At 37.8% G+C, this 20723-nt stretch overlaps 2 protein-coding genes across 3 annotated transcripts; one reads left to right on the top strand and one right to left on the bottom strand.

Annotated features, from left to right (window-relative positions):
* Window positions 1-4550: 4550 nt before the first annotated feature.
* LOC103713565 (exopolygalacturonase-like) lies at window positions 4551-8364 on the top strand. Its single transcript, XM_008800544.3, has 4 exons — window positions 4551-4760; window positions 5339-5656; window positions 7121-7636; window positions 8128-8364. Exons 1-4 carry the CDS (start codon window positions 4551-4553, stop codon window positions 8362-8364), a joined length of 1281 nt encoding a protein of 426 aa, XP_008798766.1.
* Window positions 8365-14233: 5869 nt separating this feature from the next.
* LOC120111064 (ADP/ATP translocase 1, mitochondrial-like) lies at window positions 14234-19460 on the bottom strand. 2 transcript variants are annotated; one of them, XM_088716347.2, is made up of 5 exons: window positions 19269-19412; window positions 18588-18623; window positions 16582-17108; window positions 15169-15540; window positions 14234-14825 (listed from the first exon to the last, which is right to left on the bottom strand). In XM_088716347.2, exons 3-5 carry the CDS (start codon window positions 17086-17088, stop codon window positions 14529-14531), a joined length of 1176 nt encoding a protein of 391 aa, XP_088572473.1. In that variant the 5' UTR covers window positions 17089-17108; window positions 18588-18623; window positions 19269-19412; the 3' UTR covers window positions 14234-14528. The 2 variants fall into 2 exon arrangements, with proteins under 2 accessions (XP_088572473.1, XP_038983353.2); XM_039127425.3 differs by lacking the exon at window positions 18588-18623 and having other exon boundaries at window positions 19267-19460.
* Between the last annotated feature and the right edge of the window lie 1263 nt (window positions 19461-20723).

The raw sequence follows: 20723 nt of genomic DNA, 5'->3' as shown, positions 1-20723 counted from the left end.
ATTCGAACAAATGTGAATACCAGCTCCGGTATAATCCACCAATCAAGTGCTTGTAAAGTCATGTTAACTTTAGGAGTGAAGGAAACAGACCTGAAACAAGTCTCAGAAGAGCCAGCGCCGGAAGTCACTATGTTGACTTGAGCACTGGTTATGTGTGGACCTTTCTTCTTGGATTGAAGAGGTGCAGTTTTCTTATAAAAGCACTAGAGAGCCAAATGGTTGGTCCAACCACACACATAACAGAAACGAATACCACCTTCCTCTTTCTTCTTCTTTTGCTCCTGGGATTGGATTGGTCTCTGTTGCGGGATTTTCACCCCGGCAACAGCCTTAGTCCCAACCGAGCCGAGCAGAAAGAGACCGCGTCCCCCACGAGGTATTGTCCGCTTTGGGCGCTCCGGTCCGCGCGTCCAGCGCTGACGAAGGAAGACGTTTCCGGCCCGCGCGTCCAGCGCTGACGGGGGGATTGCCCTCACGGTTTTGTCCCACAAAAGGGCCCTCGTGAGGAAAAGGCTTCGCCCTCCTCATTATAAGGCACGGAACCTTTCCGCTCTAGCCGATGTGGGACTAAATTCAAGGCCCCCTCCCCCCCCACAACATAGCCCCCCTAGCGGGAAGGTTCCGGCCAGGTTTTACCCCAACGGGCCCCCACAGTCCTGGAGGGTAGTCAATGGAGAGAGGAGGCTGGCCCTTCCTCTAGCGCCATCTGTTGCGGGATTTTCACCCCGGCAACAGCCTTAGTCCCAACCGAGCTGAGCAGAAAGAGACCGCGTCCCCCACGAGGTATTGTCCGCTTTGGGCGCTCCGGTCCGCGCGTCCAGCGCTGACGGAGGGAGACGTTTCCGGCCCGCGCGTCCAGCGCTGACGGGGGGATTGCCCTCACGGTTTTGTCCCACAAAAGGGCCCTCGTGAGGAAAAGGCTTCGCCCTCCTCATTATAAGGCACGGAACCTTTCCGCTCTAGCCGATGTGGGACTAAATTCAAGGCCCCCTCCCCCCCCCACAACAGTCTCCTATTGTGGTGGTTAAGGTTTCTAGGGTGGTGGGTTTTCTTTTTGTAATGCTTATTTTTGAAGGGTTGGTTCTTATTTTTTCTAGGCGAGGCCTCTACATTATAAGCATCATTCTTGTTCCTAGTAGAGGTTTTACTCCTGAGCCTGTGCTGCTCTTCAATCCTAATGGAGTTCAAAATTTAGGTTAGGGTGAGACCATCTTGGGTTGGACCGTTATCAACTTTAGTAGTGCTCTCACCTGTGGCTGAGATCAGCCTTAATGTGGTGAGCCAGAACCGCATTTGATTCTGCCACCTTCTAAAGTTATGGCTATCAAATTTTTCAGGTTTGGCACTAAGGTGGTCACTAATGTTAGAGGCCATAGGTTCAAGGTTACAGAAAAGAGATAGAAACCTGAATGAAGACAAAAAATTTATGTCAAAAAATTGCACTAAAATTTGTATTGAATTTTGAATGTCTAATTGATATATCCAAAAATAATAGCCATATCAACTTCAGATCGGTGGTGGAGCACTAGGCTCACTTAAGTATCAGCCTTTCTTATGTATATATGCCTTTTTGACAAGCTTTTCTTTGACACTATTAGTTAATGAATATAATCACTAGAAATCACATAAATTTAACTTTTACAAAAGCCTAAGTATAAACTTAAATTTGTTATTTTAGATTAATCAATTTCTAAATTTTCTGTTTGAATTTTTTGAATTAGTAAATTAATTATTATAATTGAGATCTAAAATGTCAATTCAATGAATTATATGATTTATTATCTTATTAGAATAATTGATTACTAATTTTGTGGTAGCAAATCAATTATTGTAATTGAGATCTAAAATGTCAATTCAATGAATCATATGATTTATCACCTTATTAGAATAATTGATTGAGATTTTATAAGTCAATTCAATGAATTAATTATTATATATTAACTAATTTGCGAATTTTTTGTTTGAATGGGATTTGAAAATGACTCCTTGAGGAGTCCAAATGGAGGTATGATAAACCCCTTGGAGGTTAAACAAATTATTACCTTTTTAGAATGATTTACTAAATTATATATTACTAACAAAAAAATAAACCAAACACTTTTGGATTGTTAGCAGTATATCTCCTAAATAAACAAATAAATCTAATAATTGCAATTAATAGAAAATCTTAAACAGAATAATATATATATATTATTTGGGATCAAAAAAAATCTATTTTATTACAAAAGAAATCTATTCTAGCACGAAATAAATCTATTCATTTAATAAATTCAAATCATAAAATTGCAAATCCTACAGATCCACTAATATTAAATTACAAATAAAAATTAGAAAAAATAGCCTGATTGAAGATAGGTCGAAGCACGTAAACGCTATACGGATCTTCCGGCAATCCTCTTCAAAGATACGCCGACCCTAAACTTTTTCTTTGGTATGTCTCGGAAGAAGCCAAATCAAACCCGATCGCACTTGCAGATCCAACGAAGAACGAAATAAAAAGAATAAAATAAACTAAATATAATTACAAAAATAAAAATCAGAAGTGGCTAAGAGGAAAAACTTTCCTCCATAATTTTTTTAATATTTGTTTCTCTAATTTTTCGTATCCCGAATAGGATGAAATTGAGGGGTATATATAGGGGTATTGGTCAAGGGCTTTTGGTCATTTTTGCATACGCGTCCGTGGTAATTATGCAGAGAAAAACCGCATGCGCATTTAATTTTTCCAACAGGCCAAAGGTGAGAACCAGAGATCTATTGGTGCTGGTTAGGAGGGAGTCGACACGGTAGTTTGAGGCAGGATAGATTTGGCAGATGCATACTCACCCCCGAGTGGCCTTGTTTGTGTGGAAGGTGACTGGGAGATGCCTGCTGACTAGAGGAGTACTATCCGACACAAAGTTGGTATTTCCCCAGAGTGTGGGACTTGCCCAAAGAAGGAGGAGTCCATCTTCCACGTTCTTTTTGGATGTCCGAGTGTGGTTCAGATTTGGGAGTGCGCAGCAGTTTCTTCCAGTTTGACACGGAGGTGGATGTCGACAGAGGATTTTCTGACTTTCTTGCAAGTCTCCTCCCGGAGGCCGAATAATGTGAAGTAGGGGACAAGGGCAGCTTGTCTGGCTTATAATTGTTGGTTGGATAGGAATGCCCCAGTGTTTGAGGACTGAGGCATGCATCTGAGGCTGGTGGCAGACCGAGCTCTTACCCATGCGGCGGAGGTCCTTGGCATTGCTGCTGCATCGTCCCTTGGGTTGATTGGAGAATCTAGGGCTCTCGTTCCACTTTTGTAGTGCCCAGGACCATATCCATATCTTGGGAGCCCCCACCACTAACCTTCTTAAGGTGAACTTCGACAGCGGTATTAGCGAGATTAGGGGCAGCGGAGGTGCAGGGTTCGTCATCAAAGATCAGGAGGCCCGATCGGTGGTGGGCGGGGCGGAGGCCAGAGCGGCATGGGAGGATGTCTTCTACGCGAGGCGTGTATTGGGGGTGGAATGGATTATCCTTGAGGGGGACTCGGCCACGATGATCGACTGGATCCGAGATCCGAGCAGTGACGCCTGCCGGTTGTGATTGATTCATGATATCTACCGACTTTTAGGCAGGTGTTCCTCCCACCGGACCACTCATGCCTACAAAGAGGCTAACAGTGCGGCTGACTGGGTGGCATCCTTCGCAGCTCATCACTCCAAGGGTTTCACTTGGGACAACCTATCCTTGATTTCATTATCTTTGTATTCTCTTATCCGTTTTGATCTTATGGGCTGCATCCACATCCGTTGTGTATGAGCCGCTGCTGTGCCAAAAAAAATTTAAAAAAAAAAAATGAAGCCCTACCACTCTTATAGAAAGTAAGGCCGCATGCAGCGTGGGGTATTAAATTTGCATGGACGCGGGAATCTAAGGCACATTTGCTTTGGCCTAACTTGCCTTGAGATGAATGAGACGCAGCCACTTCTAAATGACCAAAACAACTCCTATCCCTCTGCTATATATGACCAAAACAACTCTTCTAAATGGAGTCTGATGAGTGAGATCTCTATAGTTTTTGAATGATTTTTTTTTCCCCTCACATGTATGCATGCTTCGTTAAAGAATGCAACAGCCTAATCGCACTTCCTACCATTATCTTAATTAGGAATGGGAGCCATTGGGTGTGGTTAATCGGTGAGGGTTTGCACAGGTGGTCCAAGCTCGAGGGAACCCCGTTCTTAGCGGAGGTGAAGGTTGGCTGAGCAAGGGAACATGGTTGACCGTAGTTGGAGGAGGGCAAGCCATTGCAATGACCGAGTCGATTAGCTGCGAGCACCTCACGGACAGTTGAGACATTTTAGACCACTAAAAGGAAGGCAAGGTGCATGAGAAGAAGCATCCTAAGTTTAGATGTTTAGGTATTGATCATACATGAGCTTTGCAAGACAAGAATGCCCTCCCTCCCCTAAAGGCAAGGAGGGTTGTCAAGGCCTTGGACACTCCTCCTCGGCGATTATAAATCTTGGGCAAGAGAGCTCGAAAGCAGAGGAGAGAGGGAGGAATAAGCCTGGGCTCAAATGGAGCTCAGAAGGGCCTGCTTGCCGTCGGCATTGCTGCTGCTCATCTTTGTCTCAATTGTAGCGCAGACCGATGGCAAGAAATCTGCAAAAGGAATTAAACTCGTCGGTGCAATCGCTCCGAGCAAAAATTTCCAAAACAAGCGTACCACTGCTTTCAATGTGATGAATTTTGGTGCGGCTGCCGACGGGAAATCCGACTCTTCTGCGGTAAGCAAGCTCAAGTCAAGTTTCTCTTATATGTTCATATGACCCCCCTTTTTTTTTATGATTAAGAAGGTGGTGGAGACCACGCCAACATGGATGTAGAAACTTAGCAAACCATGCCACCAGCTAGTACCGTATATATGCGCATATGATAAATTTAAAGAAGCAATTCTCATATGATGTTCTAACCGGGGCAACGTACGGTTGCACCTTTTTTTTTCCATTTAAATGTATATTTTGGATTTGAATCTTGCTAGAAAGTGTTTTCCGTCGCTGTTTTATTTATTTATTTGTTGCTGTACGTTGCCGATACTGCTGTTGTTATGTAGGATAGTAACATGGATTGACAATGAAAGTTCCGCATCAAATTTTACTCTGCAATGGCATTGTTGCCATGGGAGTGCTCCTACGGAGACAAAAAGTATATGCCACCTATTTGTGTGCATTACAATGCTCCGCTTGTTTGGTTGTAATCATTAACAACTTGCTGATCCAATTCCTTAGTCGGATTGTCATCTTGGGTACGTCGAAAGCAAATTCTTTGAGCTTGACTTAGACTCAATTGGATCCCTTTTTTGTAGGCTTTTCTTAAAGCATGGGAAGCAGCATGTCCCCTAGAAGGAAGAAAAAGGATTTATATTCCAGGAGGCGAGTACTTGGTTAACCCAATAAAGTTTGAGGGACCATGCAATGGCATCATGGAGGTGCAGCTCTCCGGAGTGGTGAAAGCGCAGCCCGATATAAATGTTTTCAATCGTGAAGGTCACAAGGAGTGGATCACCTTTGATCACGTCGATAGGTTGTTGATAACGGGTTCTGGAACATTTGATGGCCAAGGATCCTACGCGTGGCAGCACAACACATGCTCCAAAAAGAAAGACTGCAGCCTCCTTCCTGGTGTAAGTTTGCTTGTAAACGAGGACATCATCTCTTCTTCTTCATTCTTCTTTTGTATTTTATGTCAACAATAGCCATTCTTGATGAGAGGTTTTAGACAATACAAATTAAGAAATATAATTATGAGAAAAAGTGAAGGTCGTAGGTAATTATTATTATTAGTACATTCGGACATCCATCCAATTAAGGATCCATGCACCAAAAAAATAAGCCCTCACTTCTTTTACTTATTCTTGGTGGAGGAATAAGAACAAGCTTTCTTTGAAGAAAAAAAAAAAAAAAAGGGAATCTTTGTTTCAAAGAAGGGTTGTAACAATCTAAAACCTCACTCAAAATGACTAATCGAAAGGTATATATCATTTGAATTTCTTGGCCTATATAAATATTCAAGATCTATCCAATACATAGCTGATATGGGACTAAACACACGTCCGTACGGATTTTCACATACTTCCTCTATTTAAACCCTAGTGTCCTTGTCAGGTTAAAGTTCCAAATCTATTCAAATTTAATCATAAGCAGCATGATCGACTCATGGTTAATCCCAATGAGTTAGTGTTGTAATATCCCCTAGTCTACATGGGTTATAGGTCAGTCTATTCTAATACTATTTGGTACCAACCCAGAATTTTACCTAAAAGACTAGCTGGAAGGTATTATTTAGGTTCCTTGAACTTGTACAAGTATTCAAGATCTACTTAGTGTATAGCTAATGTGGAATTAATATGGATCCTCATAGAGGCATTAGTGAAATAATTTGTAGTAGAACTTGTAAGGTTAAATATAATAAACTTTGAATTATACAAAATAAGAAATATTTTACAAGAAAGATGTAGAGAATTATTTTTGGTTATTTTTCCTTAAAAAAAAGGACATCAAGTAGCTTCATTGATAGGCATGACCAAACAAATCATTTTAGTTGTTGCATTTGCAAGTCGAATATCCTCAATATACTGCATTGCATATCTAGCTTAGACCGCACAAGATTTAATCTTCTCAAAATCAAGTTGCAATTTTGTGAACTAATTTTCAGTACAATTTGTAAGCTTATTACATCATAATCTTCAAAAGATATATAATGAGAAAGCTTATGCAAGAAAGACAACTCAGAAAAAAAAAAATCTTTCTGACAATTTTCTTAAAATATTATTATTGGGACACGAAGGAATTTCACTGATGCGCATTAGTGGACAAGAGTTGCAATTGCAAGCTAAACTACCTGATTTTCGGAACCGGATATACAACTTACGTAGCCTAAAATATTCTTTTTTTAAAAAAAAAATCTTTTTTGAAATAGAACTTCATATTAATTACGACATCAGTTTGTAACTTAAACGTGAGAAAGGATAAATAAGTTTCTTCTGATCAACGCTTGATAAAATTAGATTCTTTTTATTATCACTTGGATATGTGACTGACCATAAGATTTGATGGGTGTTTCTCGCCTTCCCCCGCCCAAATCAAAGAATCTGAGACTAAACTTCGTCACCAAAACCACCGTCCGCGGCATATCCCTAGTCAACAGCAAGTCCTTCCAGATGACCATCTTCGGATCCAACAACGTTAGGATCCAACACATCAAGATCGTCGCACCAAGAGACGCCCCCAACACCGACGGAATCCACATCGGTAACTCGACAAATGTCAGGATCACAGATTCCGAGATCGGCACCGGCGATGACTGCGTCTCCGTCGGCCCAGGAAGCAGGCGAATCCTTGTCTCCGGGGTGTTCTGCGGCCCTGGCCATGGCATCAGCATCGGGAGCCTCGGCCGATACCTAAATGAGCCAGATGTAAGTGGGGTGACCGTGAAGAACTGCACCCTCACGGGAACCACGAACGGTCTCAGGGTCAAGACATGGCAGAAGTCCAACAGGAGCCGTGCTTCAGATTTCCATTTCGAAGACATAGTGATGAGGGGCGTCCAAAACCCCATCATCGTCGACCAAGAGTACTGCCCGGTTGGCAACTGTGTCAAAGGGGTAAGAGCTAGCTCTCTTCTCTTAGTTTTGTTGGCGCACCGCAGATACACACAAAACTTACACCGCCTTGATAGAAAAAGAAGCAACTTGAACCTGCAAGGGAATATGCAAAAGAAATTATCATTAACATTGATATTAAATTGTGATCTATAGTTTTAGATTCAGATTTTAACTATATCGTGAGTTCCCCATGTATCAGGATCTAGATAATTACGGGTGGTAAGCCAATATTTGTATATGAAGTCGACAACAACCAGAACCAAGAAGCTTCTTAAAAATCATAACTCTACCAAAAAAATGCTGAACTAGATTTGCATATATAGTTCGGAATGATATCGAGGAGGGGAAAAGAAATTAATTTTCTTGAAGACTTCAAGTTCACACATCTAGTGTTAGAAGACAACTATCCTGGTCTCCTAAGCTTATGCAACTTTTTATGCATATTTTTCTACGGAAAAAAAAAATGCACATCTGTTTATTCTTTCCTGCAGGCTCCGTCGTTGGTTGAGATCAGCAACGTCACATTCCGAAACATCAGAGGCACCTCGGCTTCAAGGATGGCAGTGCATCTCTTCTGCAGCAAAGCTGTGAGCTGTAAAAACCTTGTACTCCAAGATATAGACCTGAAGTTCATGGATCCCAATTCCCCTTCATTAGCTCAATGTTACTATGTCCAAGGTACGGCCCTAGGTTATATGAATCCTCCCGCTTGCTTGTCGCTATTATGAGGACTCTCTCTTGTCTTCTCCAAGATGTTTGGCCGGATTTCCTGTCTCCATGTAATGGCTAGAGGTCTCGTGGGTGCTCACCCTTGCACTTGGACTTCGCTTGAAAGGAATTTTTCTCCCTCTTCAAAATCGTTCTTCTCGATGGATTCTGAGATTGCTTTTCAGTCTCTCATTCCTTCTTTATAGAATGGTGAATCTTTCTGTGTGAGTTTTTGTCATTAAAAAAAAAAAAAAAAACTCACAAACTGATGATCTAATAGTACCGTTTGTTTGGTGTATAAAAACAAAACCTGCGGGCTAAATAAGTTGTGCGGATAAATAAGAGAGTGCATCTCAGTAGCAGTCACTGGTTAAACATGAGGTGTACTGCTGGGATTGAGAAGAGGAAAATCGTCTCTATGGTGCTCAATAAGGGAACTGAACAAATCTCTAAGCTTAAATTGACATTAAAAGGTTATTTCTGGTTATTTGCAGCCCACCAATAGGAAGTCTTGCCATTTCCTGTGCCAATGGTATTTCTTTTGGTGCTGAAAAAAAAAAGATGAATTATAATCACAAGCTTAGACATGGAAAAAATACTCAACAAGCCAACACAAGTACAACTCACAAGCATTTGTGATAAAGCAAAAGGTGCCGAATGCAAAGAGATCCAAGAAAATGCATCACTTAGCTTGAATATCAAACATAAAAGTAGAGCGTGGATGCCAACTAGCTAAGTTGGTAATGTAATTACAAAAAAAAAAAAAGTTTTAGTATATAAAACCAACAGAAGGATAAGTCACACATGAAACAGTTGCAGCGAGCTGGAGACAAAATCTTTTGTCTTCTTTCTCATTTATTATAACCGTTGATGTCCTCTCCAGGATGACAAAGATGGTGGCGAAAGAAGGTTCATAAGTCTAGCAAAAAAAAGAAGGTTCATCATGGTATTGCCGTATTGGGCAAAGAAGAAACATCCCTGGAGTTTCAAATCTCCATTTTGTGATGACACGTACGCTGTAGTTTTGTAAAACAAGAAAAACATATTATCAATCATCACATCTCCGTTGCTTTTACTAATCTGTTGCTGTTCTAGCGTATCAGAAGTAGCAGTGTTAGAGATGATCTCAGCCTCTTAGCATTCAAGAGCAATTTTTCTTCTTAGGTATTTAGTTTTTTTAGTTAAATTACACAGCTAGTTAGACGTGCTGACAATTAGCTACAGACACCGCAGAAATCTAAATGACGCACTGAAAACAAGAACACGTATAACAAGAAATCATAGAATTCGCTGCATTATTTTAGTAGTAAATATAAGAAAAAGATACTTTACTTCACATTTATAATAAATTGCTACATTGTAACTCACCTTCTTCATAAAATTGGCAAAATTATTTTAGTAATATTTTAAAAAATACCAAAAAATAACACTTTGTTCCATATTTACGATAAATTGCCAGATATGGCCGAACTGGGCTAGGCCATGCTCGTATCCGAATCCAGCCCGAAATTTTTTTTTTTGGCTTTGAGCCGCCCTTAGGCTAGAAAGTTGTTGGATAATCCAGGCTTGAGCCCGGGCCCGAGCCCGACCTAAACCCGATTGGGCCGGCCTGAATTATCCGTTTGGAACAAAATAAATCTGACCCGAACTTGAATGATATAATATAAGTAAATAAGCTAGCTAAAAATTGGTCTCTCTCCTATAACACAAGTAAATTATATATGATACATTATTCTCAGCTAAACTCATTTTAATTTATCTTTTACTTCTTTATTATTTTTTTAAATAAAAATATAAAAAATAAATTGATTTGGGCTTGAATTTGGGCTCCATTTCGGGCTTTGTTCGGGCTCGGCCTCAGGCTAGCCGAGAACATACCTAAGCCTAGCCAGAAAAATAAATGGGTACCAAACTCGGTCTAAACTCTTTCCGACCTAGCCTGTAGCCCGACCTAAAATTGGCCCGGCCTGATGTGCCTCAAGCCGGTCTGAGCGTATTTCCAGCCCTATTGCCAGATATTAGTTTGTTGCTCGTCTTTATCATAGAATTCATGACCCATTATGTTAGTAGCACTTTTAAAAAATACCAAAAAAAAAAATTTATCATGTATCTATGATTAATTAGCTGGTATTAGTTTATACCTTATTTTTATTTTTCTTACCCCATAAGGCAAAAACACTCTCTGAAGTTATGATTTTCTAACACAAAATTAAAATACTAACTAAGAGTATATACTGATGCCGAGTTTAATTTGATTCCTAAAAAAGGTACATGAGATTGATCTGGCATAGTATCGATCTACCTAGATTTTGTATTAAAAAATATTGATTATTTAAATAATATATAATATAAATCATTAGTTGTAATGTTGTTTATCTCCTTGAAAAAATAATACAATTTTATCAAAGATCAAGATGGACAATTCTATGAAAAGAATTTATTTGGCCGGCCCTACTCATTTCAATTAAAGTTGAGTTGTTTTAAAATGTCTAAAATAGGAGGTTATACATCTTGTATTGATTATTTATGCATCATCATTATTTATACATCTTGGTCTGTTCTCATTTCTAACGACATGAACATAGTAGCACCTCATGAGCCACTAATTCTGTGAAAATGTGAAGAAAGAAGAGATAATAAGCACCTAGTAAATAATAAGCACCTTAATTCGATAATTCATATAATAATGTAAATAAATATTTTTTGCCAAAAAGAAGCATATAAACAAAATTATCTATTTAAAATATAAATCCAGAATATCCAGTACTACTCAAATATTCATATTTTTGTTCGTAAGTTCGATTGACAATATCATGTTCAACTCAACAGCCTTCAACTACGACCACATTATCCCTGTGGTTGAGCCTATATCCATAATACCACACTTAATTCCTATAGAGTAGGTTCATAGTATAGTATTTAACCCTTGTGAAGTAAGTACATGATATCGCACTCAAATCCTGCAGAGTAGGTATATAGTATCGCACTTAACCCCTATAAAGTAGGTCCATAACTATGCTTACTCTTGCTGAGTAGGTCCATAGTAATCAAATTCTAGAATAGCTAAAATTCTAATACGTAGTAGAGCTCTTTTTACATAATAACATATATACTATAATTCAATCAAAATATGCAAGTTCATATAAGATCAAAAAACTAACGTAATAAAATTCTATAAAATATATTAAATTACATGTTTATTTTCTGTTCAAAACACGATTTCGTAAAATTCATAAATCATGGATAAATTGATTTACAATTTATTTGATGCCAAAAATAATATTATTTAAATAAAAAATTAGAAAAAATAGATCATTACTTACCTTACGAGATTAACTAATAGATAAACCTAACTAATTATGAGAGTCTCCTTTACAACCTAATATCCATACAGATATTTTTTATCAAAATATATCTATGATAAATTTAAAAATAAAATCCTAAGTCTTGACACCCTTGCATAGAATCAAATCTAGTAATTAGAAAATATAGTCATGGAAATCAGGGATTATAGTAGAAAAGTATCAATAAAAGGTGGAGAAAGGACAGGGCCAGCCAGGCAGCAGCATCCAATGGCCTGAGTCGATCCATTATAGATAGTCAAACTAGTCAAATCACGGAACAAGAGTCAGGTTAGGGTGCAGAGAACACAATAGGGATTGATAATGATGGCATCTGTTCACACCATATCGTTGCTCGGGCTGACACATGAGAGATATGTGCCTAATTGATCACATGGTGGGATGAGAACATGTATAAGAGGTTTCAGGAGAATATCCCAATAGAGAAAGGGGTAGAACGGAAGAGAAGAAAGATGGGTTTAGGGTGCTTCATGCCTCGTTTCAGTGAGGATCGGCCGTAGCCACAATAACAGTGGAGGAAAGTGGCCATAACTCGAACAAAACATGAAAAGAAGAATAAGAAGGAAGGAGGTTTGTGGCGGGGTAATAGAGGACGGTGATGGAGGTCTTATAGCTAACGAGATTCCTCCACCCGGTCGGAATTTTAGGCGGCGGAATCTACTTTCTTCTCCGACTACGATTCAAACAGGGGCTCTGCCCCAATGCAAATATGGAGCAGGCCTTTGGGTCATGTTCTAGTTGCAAGGTCGGGCTAGGATAATTTTCAATTAGGCTGGTCAGTGGATCAGGCTGAGTTGGGTTTGGTTAACCAATAGGCCGAACCTAAGATTGTTATATTACATTTCAAGAATAATTAAAAAAAATCATATCCCATGTATTGCATGAAATCGATATAAATAGCACCGGTATTAATAATAGAAGAGGTTTAGCTTGTGTAGAGTTCTATTCACTATATAGACACTAATAATGATATTGATATGAATGCACCAACCATCATTAAAAATTATTACTTACAATGCAACAAATATTGATAATACTGGTGTGAATGTACTTAACTATCATTTTAATTTCATTGCTTAATATACAGTGGAAATTTAGCTATTCAAGCTTCATATTTATTATAATTTATTATATTGTTATATTGGATTTCAAAAATAGTTGGAAAAAAGAGAAAAAAATTATGCCTCACGTGTTGCACATGATCAATATTAATAATAATGGTATTAATGATGGAAGTTTTTGTATGGAGGCTTCGCTTGTATAGAGTTTAGTTCGCTAATATCAATGATAATGGTACTAATGTAGCCGATTATCATTAAAGTTCGTTATATTCTCTCTCTCTCTCTCTCTCTCTCTCTCTCTCTCTCTCACACACACATATATTTGTATGTGTATGTATGGATGGATGTTCTTTTAAAGTAGATAATTCATGAATTTTTACCCATGCTACAGTTAGAAAGTAATAATAATATTTAATATAAAAAAAATTAACACTATATATTATACATTTTATTTAAATAATTTTAATTTTTAATATATTTTTAATATAATTTAGTTTGGATCAATGATTCAAAATTTGGGTCAAATCAGTCTCCATGCAGGTTTACTACTTATATCTTATACCATTACCTGATTATGGTTATGGTGCATTACCTGCGATCTTGATAGTAGATTTCATACCATGATTATGTCATTTATTTAATTTTTGTTATCGAATTCCACTGGATCTGATTTATACCTATCCAAATAACATTAAATTATACTTGTATTTACTAAAAAAAATATGAATATAACTAATATTCAATTTATATCTATTTTTATTTAAAATAAATATAGATATATCTAATATTCAACATATATCTATTAAAAAATATAAATATACCAATATTTCCAAATGAGAAGGAAAGTTGCATTCTTTCTTTTTTTTTTTTTTTTTGCTAAAACAAAAAGGAAAAGGGGATGAGGAGAATCTCACCCGCGTAGCAACCTCCGCTGGCCTCCTTCGCTGGAGAATGTTCAATGCGGGTGGACAAATTTTACTCATACCCTCTTTGATCCGTAGAAAATCCACGTATGAGTACATCACACCAGTACCACCTAAGTATCCGGCAGACCAAATAGCGACTCCACCGAACAAACCAGACGGAAGGCACCCAGTCTCCACATTTAATCGACGCCCGCACGTTTCGAACCTAGGCCACTTTAATGGAATCAAAACTCCGTTCCCACCGTGCTACTACTTCGTTGGTAAGAGTTGCATTCTTTACCGACAAGGAGAAGACATGAAATTGACCGTGAAATAAGTTGGTCATGTCTAGGAGTAAGACTTCCAAACCTTAATAAAGATAACAATTAACTCTCCCAAAGTTGAATGCCGTATCATGCCTACAAACGTAAGACTGAGATCTACTGTTTAACAAACAATTCGGGAATTCTTGGTTCCAAATGGATACAACAGGAAAAATAGTCGATAAACTTCCTGTTCACATGCGGCAAGAACAAACCATATTACACAAAGAAGGGAACAGCAGGAACAAATTACTGGCATCTGCATTGATGTCATCTTAAATTTGAGATACTATCATAAGAATACAAAGTTCAAAACTTCTGACGCTCCACGTTCAGCGGGCAAACCCACCACTATAACAATGATAATTAAGGTTTCGGAGCACATCACTCCAAAAATTGAGGGAGAATTCCCAGCTGCAGAAAAAAATTATTAAAATGGCAGATAAAACCGAACCGGATGGAAGGCATACGAACTCTCAAATAGAAATATTAGTTTTGTTTTCATCGCCATCTAAGGAAAAGGTATCTCCAACTTAAGCACCACCAGAACCGTACTTCTTCCCCAAAACGATCAGCTGCAGCTTGTCATAGCCAGCAAGCACACCGGCCCCAGCAACTGCACGGAGAATGTTGGCACCTGCACCCTTGAAAAGGGATTTTGGCCCCTCATTCTTCAGAATCTGGGAGAATGCATCCAGGGAGCTCTTGTACTTCACTGCTTCTCCAGAGGTCATCATCATTCTTCTGCGAACAGTATCGATGGGGTAGGAAGCAAGTCCAGCACCATTTGTAATCACCCAACCCAGGGCAAAGCTAGCAAAGAAACTATCCTGTAATCATCCAAAGTAAAACAAGCTGAAGAGCCACCATGCAATTTTATCAACAGGTGAATAAGACTGAAAACACCCAGACATATCACACGAGTAATCTATGTTGAAACTTCAGAAGCGTCGAGGAACCCAACAATATGGCAACTGATGAATACAGAATACTAAGAAGAGCTCGTATAAGGTGTAAGCATATTTAGATCCTCAGGCAAGTACAACAATATTACACATGCAATTTGAGCATGAAGAGATAGCCAACAGTTAAATATCGACCACTTACTGATGTCCATAGGATGAATTATCATTCAAGTTACTAAATATTGATTCATATTGTAAAATGTCATACCTGCAATTTTCCAGTAAGAACAACTGGCTTCAAAGAGTCATACATTCCGAAGTACAGACCCCGGTAAACTATAATTCCAACACATGAGATATTGAATCCACGGTAGAGGCCAGCTATGCCATCAGACTTCAATGTCTTCCGGTAGACATCAACGAGGCCATTGAATTGTCTTTCACCACCTTTTTTGGCTGCTTTTGCATCATTTGCCAAACGGGTACGGGCATAGTCCAATGAGTAGACAAATAGCAGAGAAGAAGCACCAGCTGCACCACCAGAAGCAAGGTTGCCACCAAACCATTTCCAGTATCCATCTTTATCTTTCTTAAAATTGAACATCCTCTTGAAGTAATCCTTGAAAGCAAAGTTCAAGGCCTGCAAGTGATAACAGGTAAGGAAATTAGCATATTTGAAGGAAAGAATCATTTAAACATCCAGTACAAATAAAGTCAGTGTTCTTGATTCAAATCAAAGAAGTTGGTCACATGCTTTAATTTCTAGGGAATAAGACAACAGATACATCTGCTGTGAGTGAGGATGGTGCTCAAGTACAAGCACACAGAGAATGAATTACAATCAACAACAGATGATAGCAGAAGTTGAAAAAACACAGTAAGATGCTAAAATACTACCATAAGGAAAATCTATGAATCTGAAAGCCAAGGAAATATTTTGGCCTTGATGTTGTACAGCCATATTGTGTCCTCACCAAATTCATCAAACAACAGGAAAAGGGAATATATAAGCAGTCCAAGAAGAATAGGCAAAAAATGTATAAAGAATATATTTTTAAAATCGGTTATAGAGAAATCAATGGGCAAAAAAATATGAATATAAGGCCTACCTAGGCCTAACATGTAGGGCACAATCTGGCCAGTCAAAAAGGAGTGTTGTAATTGCAAGCAACCAAATTATCCTTTTCTTCCCCTCCTAACTACAAACACCTTCCATCATATGCTTTCATTCTTTCTACTTAGAAAAGGTACGAAATGCATAAGTCAAAACTCAAAAATTAGCATTCAGTGATGTAAACCAAAAAAAATTAGGGAAGGCGTCTGGTTTTTCAAAAGCTCAGCTAATTACCTACAGAAGGATCAAGAAAATGGTGCATGCTCCCCAAAATCTTTCAAGAATTATGCCATGAAGATAAAATTTATCTAGCAACCAGCGGGGATTTTAAAGTTCAGATGGAACACTCTAGTTGAGGATCCAACCAGGTCATTCGACACCCTGGTTCTGAGAAGCAAGTCAAAAGGAAACTAAATCCACGAGTTGCAATTTAAGAACTTCATAAGCAAACAGATGCAATCAATTCCAACTACTTCTTGACTATCTTGCAAAATTAAATAAATTGGGTAAGGTTGCAACAATAAACTTTAAGTATGAAGTGATTTAGAGGTAGGTAACAAAACTGACCTGAGTTGGGAAGTAACGGATCACATTTGCAGCATTCCCTCTCCACAAAGAGATAATACCTTCATCCTTAATAGTTCGGCGGAAACAGTCCGCGATACCCTTGTAGGGCTCGGAAAGCCGACCTGCCTTGATCATCTCATCCTGGTTCTGGATAAGAAGTTTCACACGCTCAATAGGTGCAGCAGCAGTTTTGGAAACTGCAGCTGAGACTCCACCCATAAGGAAATCAATTGCAAAGCTGGCAAAACCTTTTTCTGAAGGCGCATGGGCAAAGACAGGTGACACAGATGACACCATGGAGAGATCACAGGTAGCTTTGCATGCAGGCATAAATGGAGTTTGCAGCGCATTGTTGACAAAGCTTGCAGATGCAAAGTGCCTCTCATACAGAGAAGGCGTACTGAAGTTGTAACTGCGGACCTGCATATCTTGTGCAAAGCTGGGACTAAGATGAAACTGGCTGGCAACCTTTTGGATTACAGTTGGGTGGTTAACTTGATCAGCCATGGTTTGTAGTAAAGAAAAACCTAGAAGCAATGTACAGCATTCAGATAAGTAGCTAATTTTAACACAAGAAACATATTGTTAATTTAGAAGATACAATTTTTGTAAAAAAAAAATTAAATATTAAATATTGCTCAAAGAAAACTAAAAACATTTAGCTTAGCAATTTACCATGCTAAGTGCTCCCTCTACAATATTATTAGAAACGGGAAAAGTATAATTCAGAATTTTATGAAATAAAAACAGCAATTTGGAGAATGCATGTCCATGATTTTTTAAAACAAAGCTGATGATTATGCTAGACAAGCATATGTTTTAGAGCCTCCTTTTCACATGGGTTGTTGCTTGTGCATATTACTAAATTATCAGTTAAAGCACCTAATGTTGTGTCATTAAGTACATTATATTATGAACAAACACTAAGCAAATATCACTGAGAATCCATGGTAAATAAAGATGTATTGAATCCTATCAATGCAATTCAAGAATGTTAAGCAATCCCACTTGTTTGGTCCCCACATATGTAGTTACAAACAAAAGATGACATTCTTTACAGTCCATTTTTTTAATCCAAAAATTAAGAGGACTGCCTGCTTTTAAACTGCCCTATTGTCATATCCACTTATGTTTGTTCTCCCCAGTTCTCCAGGCAAGCTGATTAAATCATCTTTTGACATAAATTCGCACAATGATCAGCAGATACATCAAACTAAGATCTGTGGTTGATTTCAAAAATGATTAGGAGATAAGGCTAATACAGCTTATACCTATACACATAATGATTAGGCAAGCATGAAACAGAACACGAATGGCTAATACTACCCAAACATCAACAGAAGCATTAACAAACTGTAACAAACAGCAACATAATAATAGAAATTTCCTGAACTCTTTTCCTATAAACTAAAGCAAAATTCCCAGCCTGGAAATTTCCAGCAGGCAAATGTGAAGATTACATTGTATGGTTGGGTTCCCCATTAAAGCAGACCATATCCCCTTAAGCAGATCAAAAAATAGACGATTTTGGGTTATAAAAATATATACACTAAAATCCCACATATGATTCCTAGTTATGTCAACAATGATACAAAATATTATAATGAAATCTCAGGCACCTTTCTCTTATGTGCTCGTAGGAAGGTCAAAGAAAATGCGGATTTCACTTTGACTGAAGTTTACCTACCCATATGGAGGTAAACACTTGGAAAATATTCGCACAACACAACTCGATGCAGTTCACAATAACTGTCATTGCCCCTCATGCAATCTAACAAGATAACTAGGTCCTCTATAATCAATGTCCAAGGGAAAAAAACAATCATTATCTGAAATCCAATATCCCAAATCAAAACCTAAAATCCCAAATCAAGCCAATGAGGCCCTAAATTTCTTCCATTGTGTTTCTGCCCTCCTTTTAACTTTCAATAACAGGCAAACACTGACCAAATATTAAACAAAAATACTTAAAGTATAACCAGAAATGACGGCTTGAGTATACAAACCACTTAAAAATCCACGCTGATGGTTACGATGTACCCCAAAAATAAGACAAGATCAAAAGCAGCTTAGAGCAGAAAACAAATGATAAAATAATTTAAGAAACAAAATTCCTTCCCTGGATCAAGGAAAACAACGAAAAGACCAATATATGAACAGACAAAATTTCGTCTATATCCATTTGGAACGATATAAATATCATCTATACCTTGACCAATAAGGATGATGAGCATCATCAGGAACATTGAGAAGACTTGTACGGGACAATAACTAACAGATCAAGACCCCCAGAATCGTATGTAATAACCGGAGATCCAGAACATATATATAAATTAAACAAAAATATATAATCTTCCCTGACTTTTTTTATAAATGAGAAAACAATGTCGAAAATTAAAACATTCAGGAAAAATGAATTAAGTACATGGCGATCCTACAGACAACTAGAAACGAAAAGTCGCTCCAGATCTTGGATTAAAAAAAACAAAGAAAAACGATCAAAAATCTAAATCACGACAAGATATTGAGATCAATCGAACCTGCTTGGAATCTGAAACTGGTTCAAGAAGAAATCGGAAACCAGATCTAGAAAAAAAAACCATAGACCATTCAACCGAATAAAACGACCAGAGATCGAGAGATCTAGCAACAGAAATCTTACGGAAACGAAAACTAATGGCTTACCCTTCGGAAACGATACAAACGAAGGCTCCCTCTCTCTCTCTCTCTGACTCCTCCCCTGAATCTCTAGGAGCTCTCTCGGCGCCTCCCGTTTATAGGGAAAGGAAGCCAATGGTGGAGACGGCGAGAGACGCGGAGAGGGGGCTTGTAGTGGGGCATCCTAGGGTTTTTATGTCAAAACTCAAAAGGGTCGCCCTACCGCAAATCATACGACAACACACACATCGACATAATCTTCGTGACGAAACTGCAGTAAGGCAGTGAAGGGCCGTCTAAAGTGTGTGGGCTCCATTACCTCTAGAATATTTGTGAAGTTGTTAGTCATTCTAGTGCATGTCAACGAGGAAATGCAAGATTTTGGCAACTGCATGAGGCTGCAGCCCAAGTTCACAAGCAACGGTTCTGGTAGCCGAATGCTGGAGGACTTGAGTTACAATACATTTCTGTGCAGGTTGATTACTTGCTTGGGAAACAGGCTTACTCTGGCAAAACAGATTTTGAGGTATGCTAGAAACCATGACAAATTTTAGTAGTCTTGACTTAGCAGCTCCACAAATTTTGCATCTTTTGTTTGCAAAAAAATATTTTTTGGCCCTTCAAAAATACTTTTAGATAAAATAAAGGTGTTTGATAAAATTTTCGAAAAACTGTTTTAGCTTTTCCAGAAAGCTAAAGACAGTTTTTTGGAAAAAGCTTCATTTTGAAGCTTTTTCCAAAAGCACTTTTAAGCTCGGTTGAAAAACTGTTTTTTTGACCAAAATATTCATGATAAAATATAACAATTACACAAAATATCTTTTTAATAATTGTTTAACTAATTTTATCACCTAGCTAGAAAATTTGTTATATTATGAAAAATTAATTTACACTAATAGTTATAATATTTTATATCTTTATTATTGTATTATACTATAAATATAGTATTATATTACATTATATCATAATACATTGATATGTTATATTAAATAATTTAATATAATATTAAATTATTATACTAAAGTATATAATATTATATTAGTAATATTATATTACATTATAGTAATATTATACTATATCATATATTTATGTATTAATGCATATTATATTTTATTATGCTCCGTTGTATAATACTGTGCAATGTTCTTTATGGTCATCTTATCATACCAAAAATATTTTTTTAGTTTATTTACCAAATATATATTAAAGTGGCACAGCACTTTAGAAATATATTTACCAAAAAGTAAACAACTTTTTATAAAAGCTCTATTTCAGGAAACTCTACTTTCAAAGCTCTACTTCTAAAAGCTCTACTACCAACAGCTCTCGTAAACGGAGCTTTAGTAGTCTTTATCAATACTTGGTTGGGCATCTTTTGATACTCACATGAGACTAAAATTTATCTATGGAGTTCAATGAGAAATTCATCATTAGTTGCTCCATCTTTAAGATGATAGCTTTAGGAATTATGGAATAAGTCATCA

The sequence above is a fragment of the Phoenix dactylifera genome, chromosome 2, assembly GCF_051530095.1.
Source record: "Phoenix dactylifera cultivar Ajwa chromosome 2, Ajwa_hap1_PhDact_Kaust_v1.1, whole genome shotgun sequence".
In the NCBI taxonomy this organism is placed as follows: domain Eukaryota; kingdom Viridiplantae; phylum Streptophyta; class Magnoliopsida; order Arecales; family Arecaceae; genus Phoenix; species Phoenix dactylifera.
This window is presented reverse-complemented; position numbering and strand designations above follow the sequence as displayed.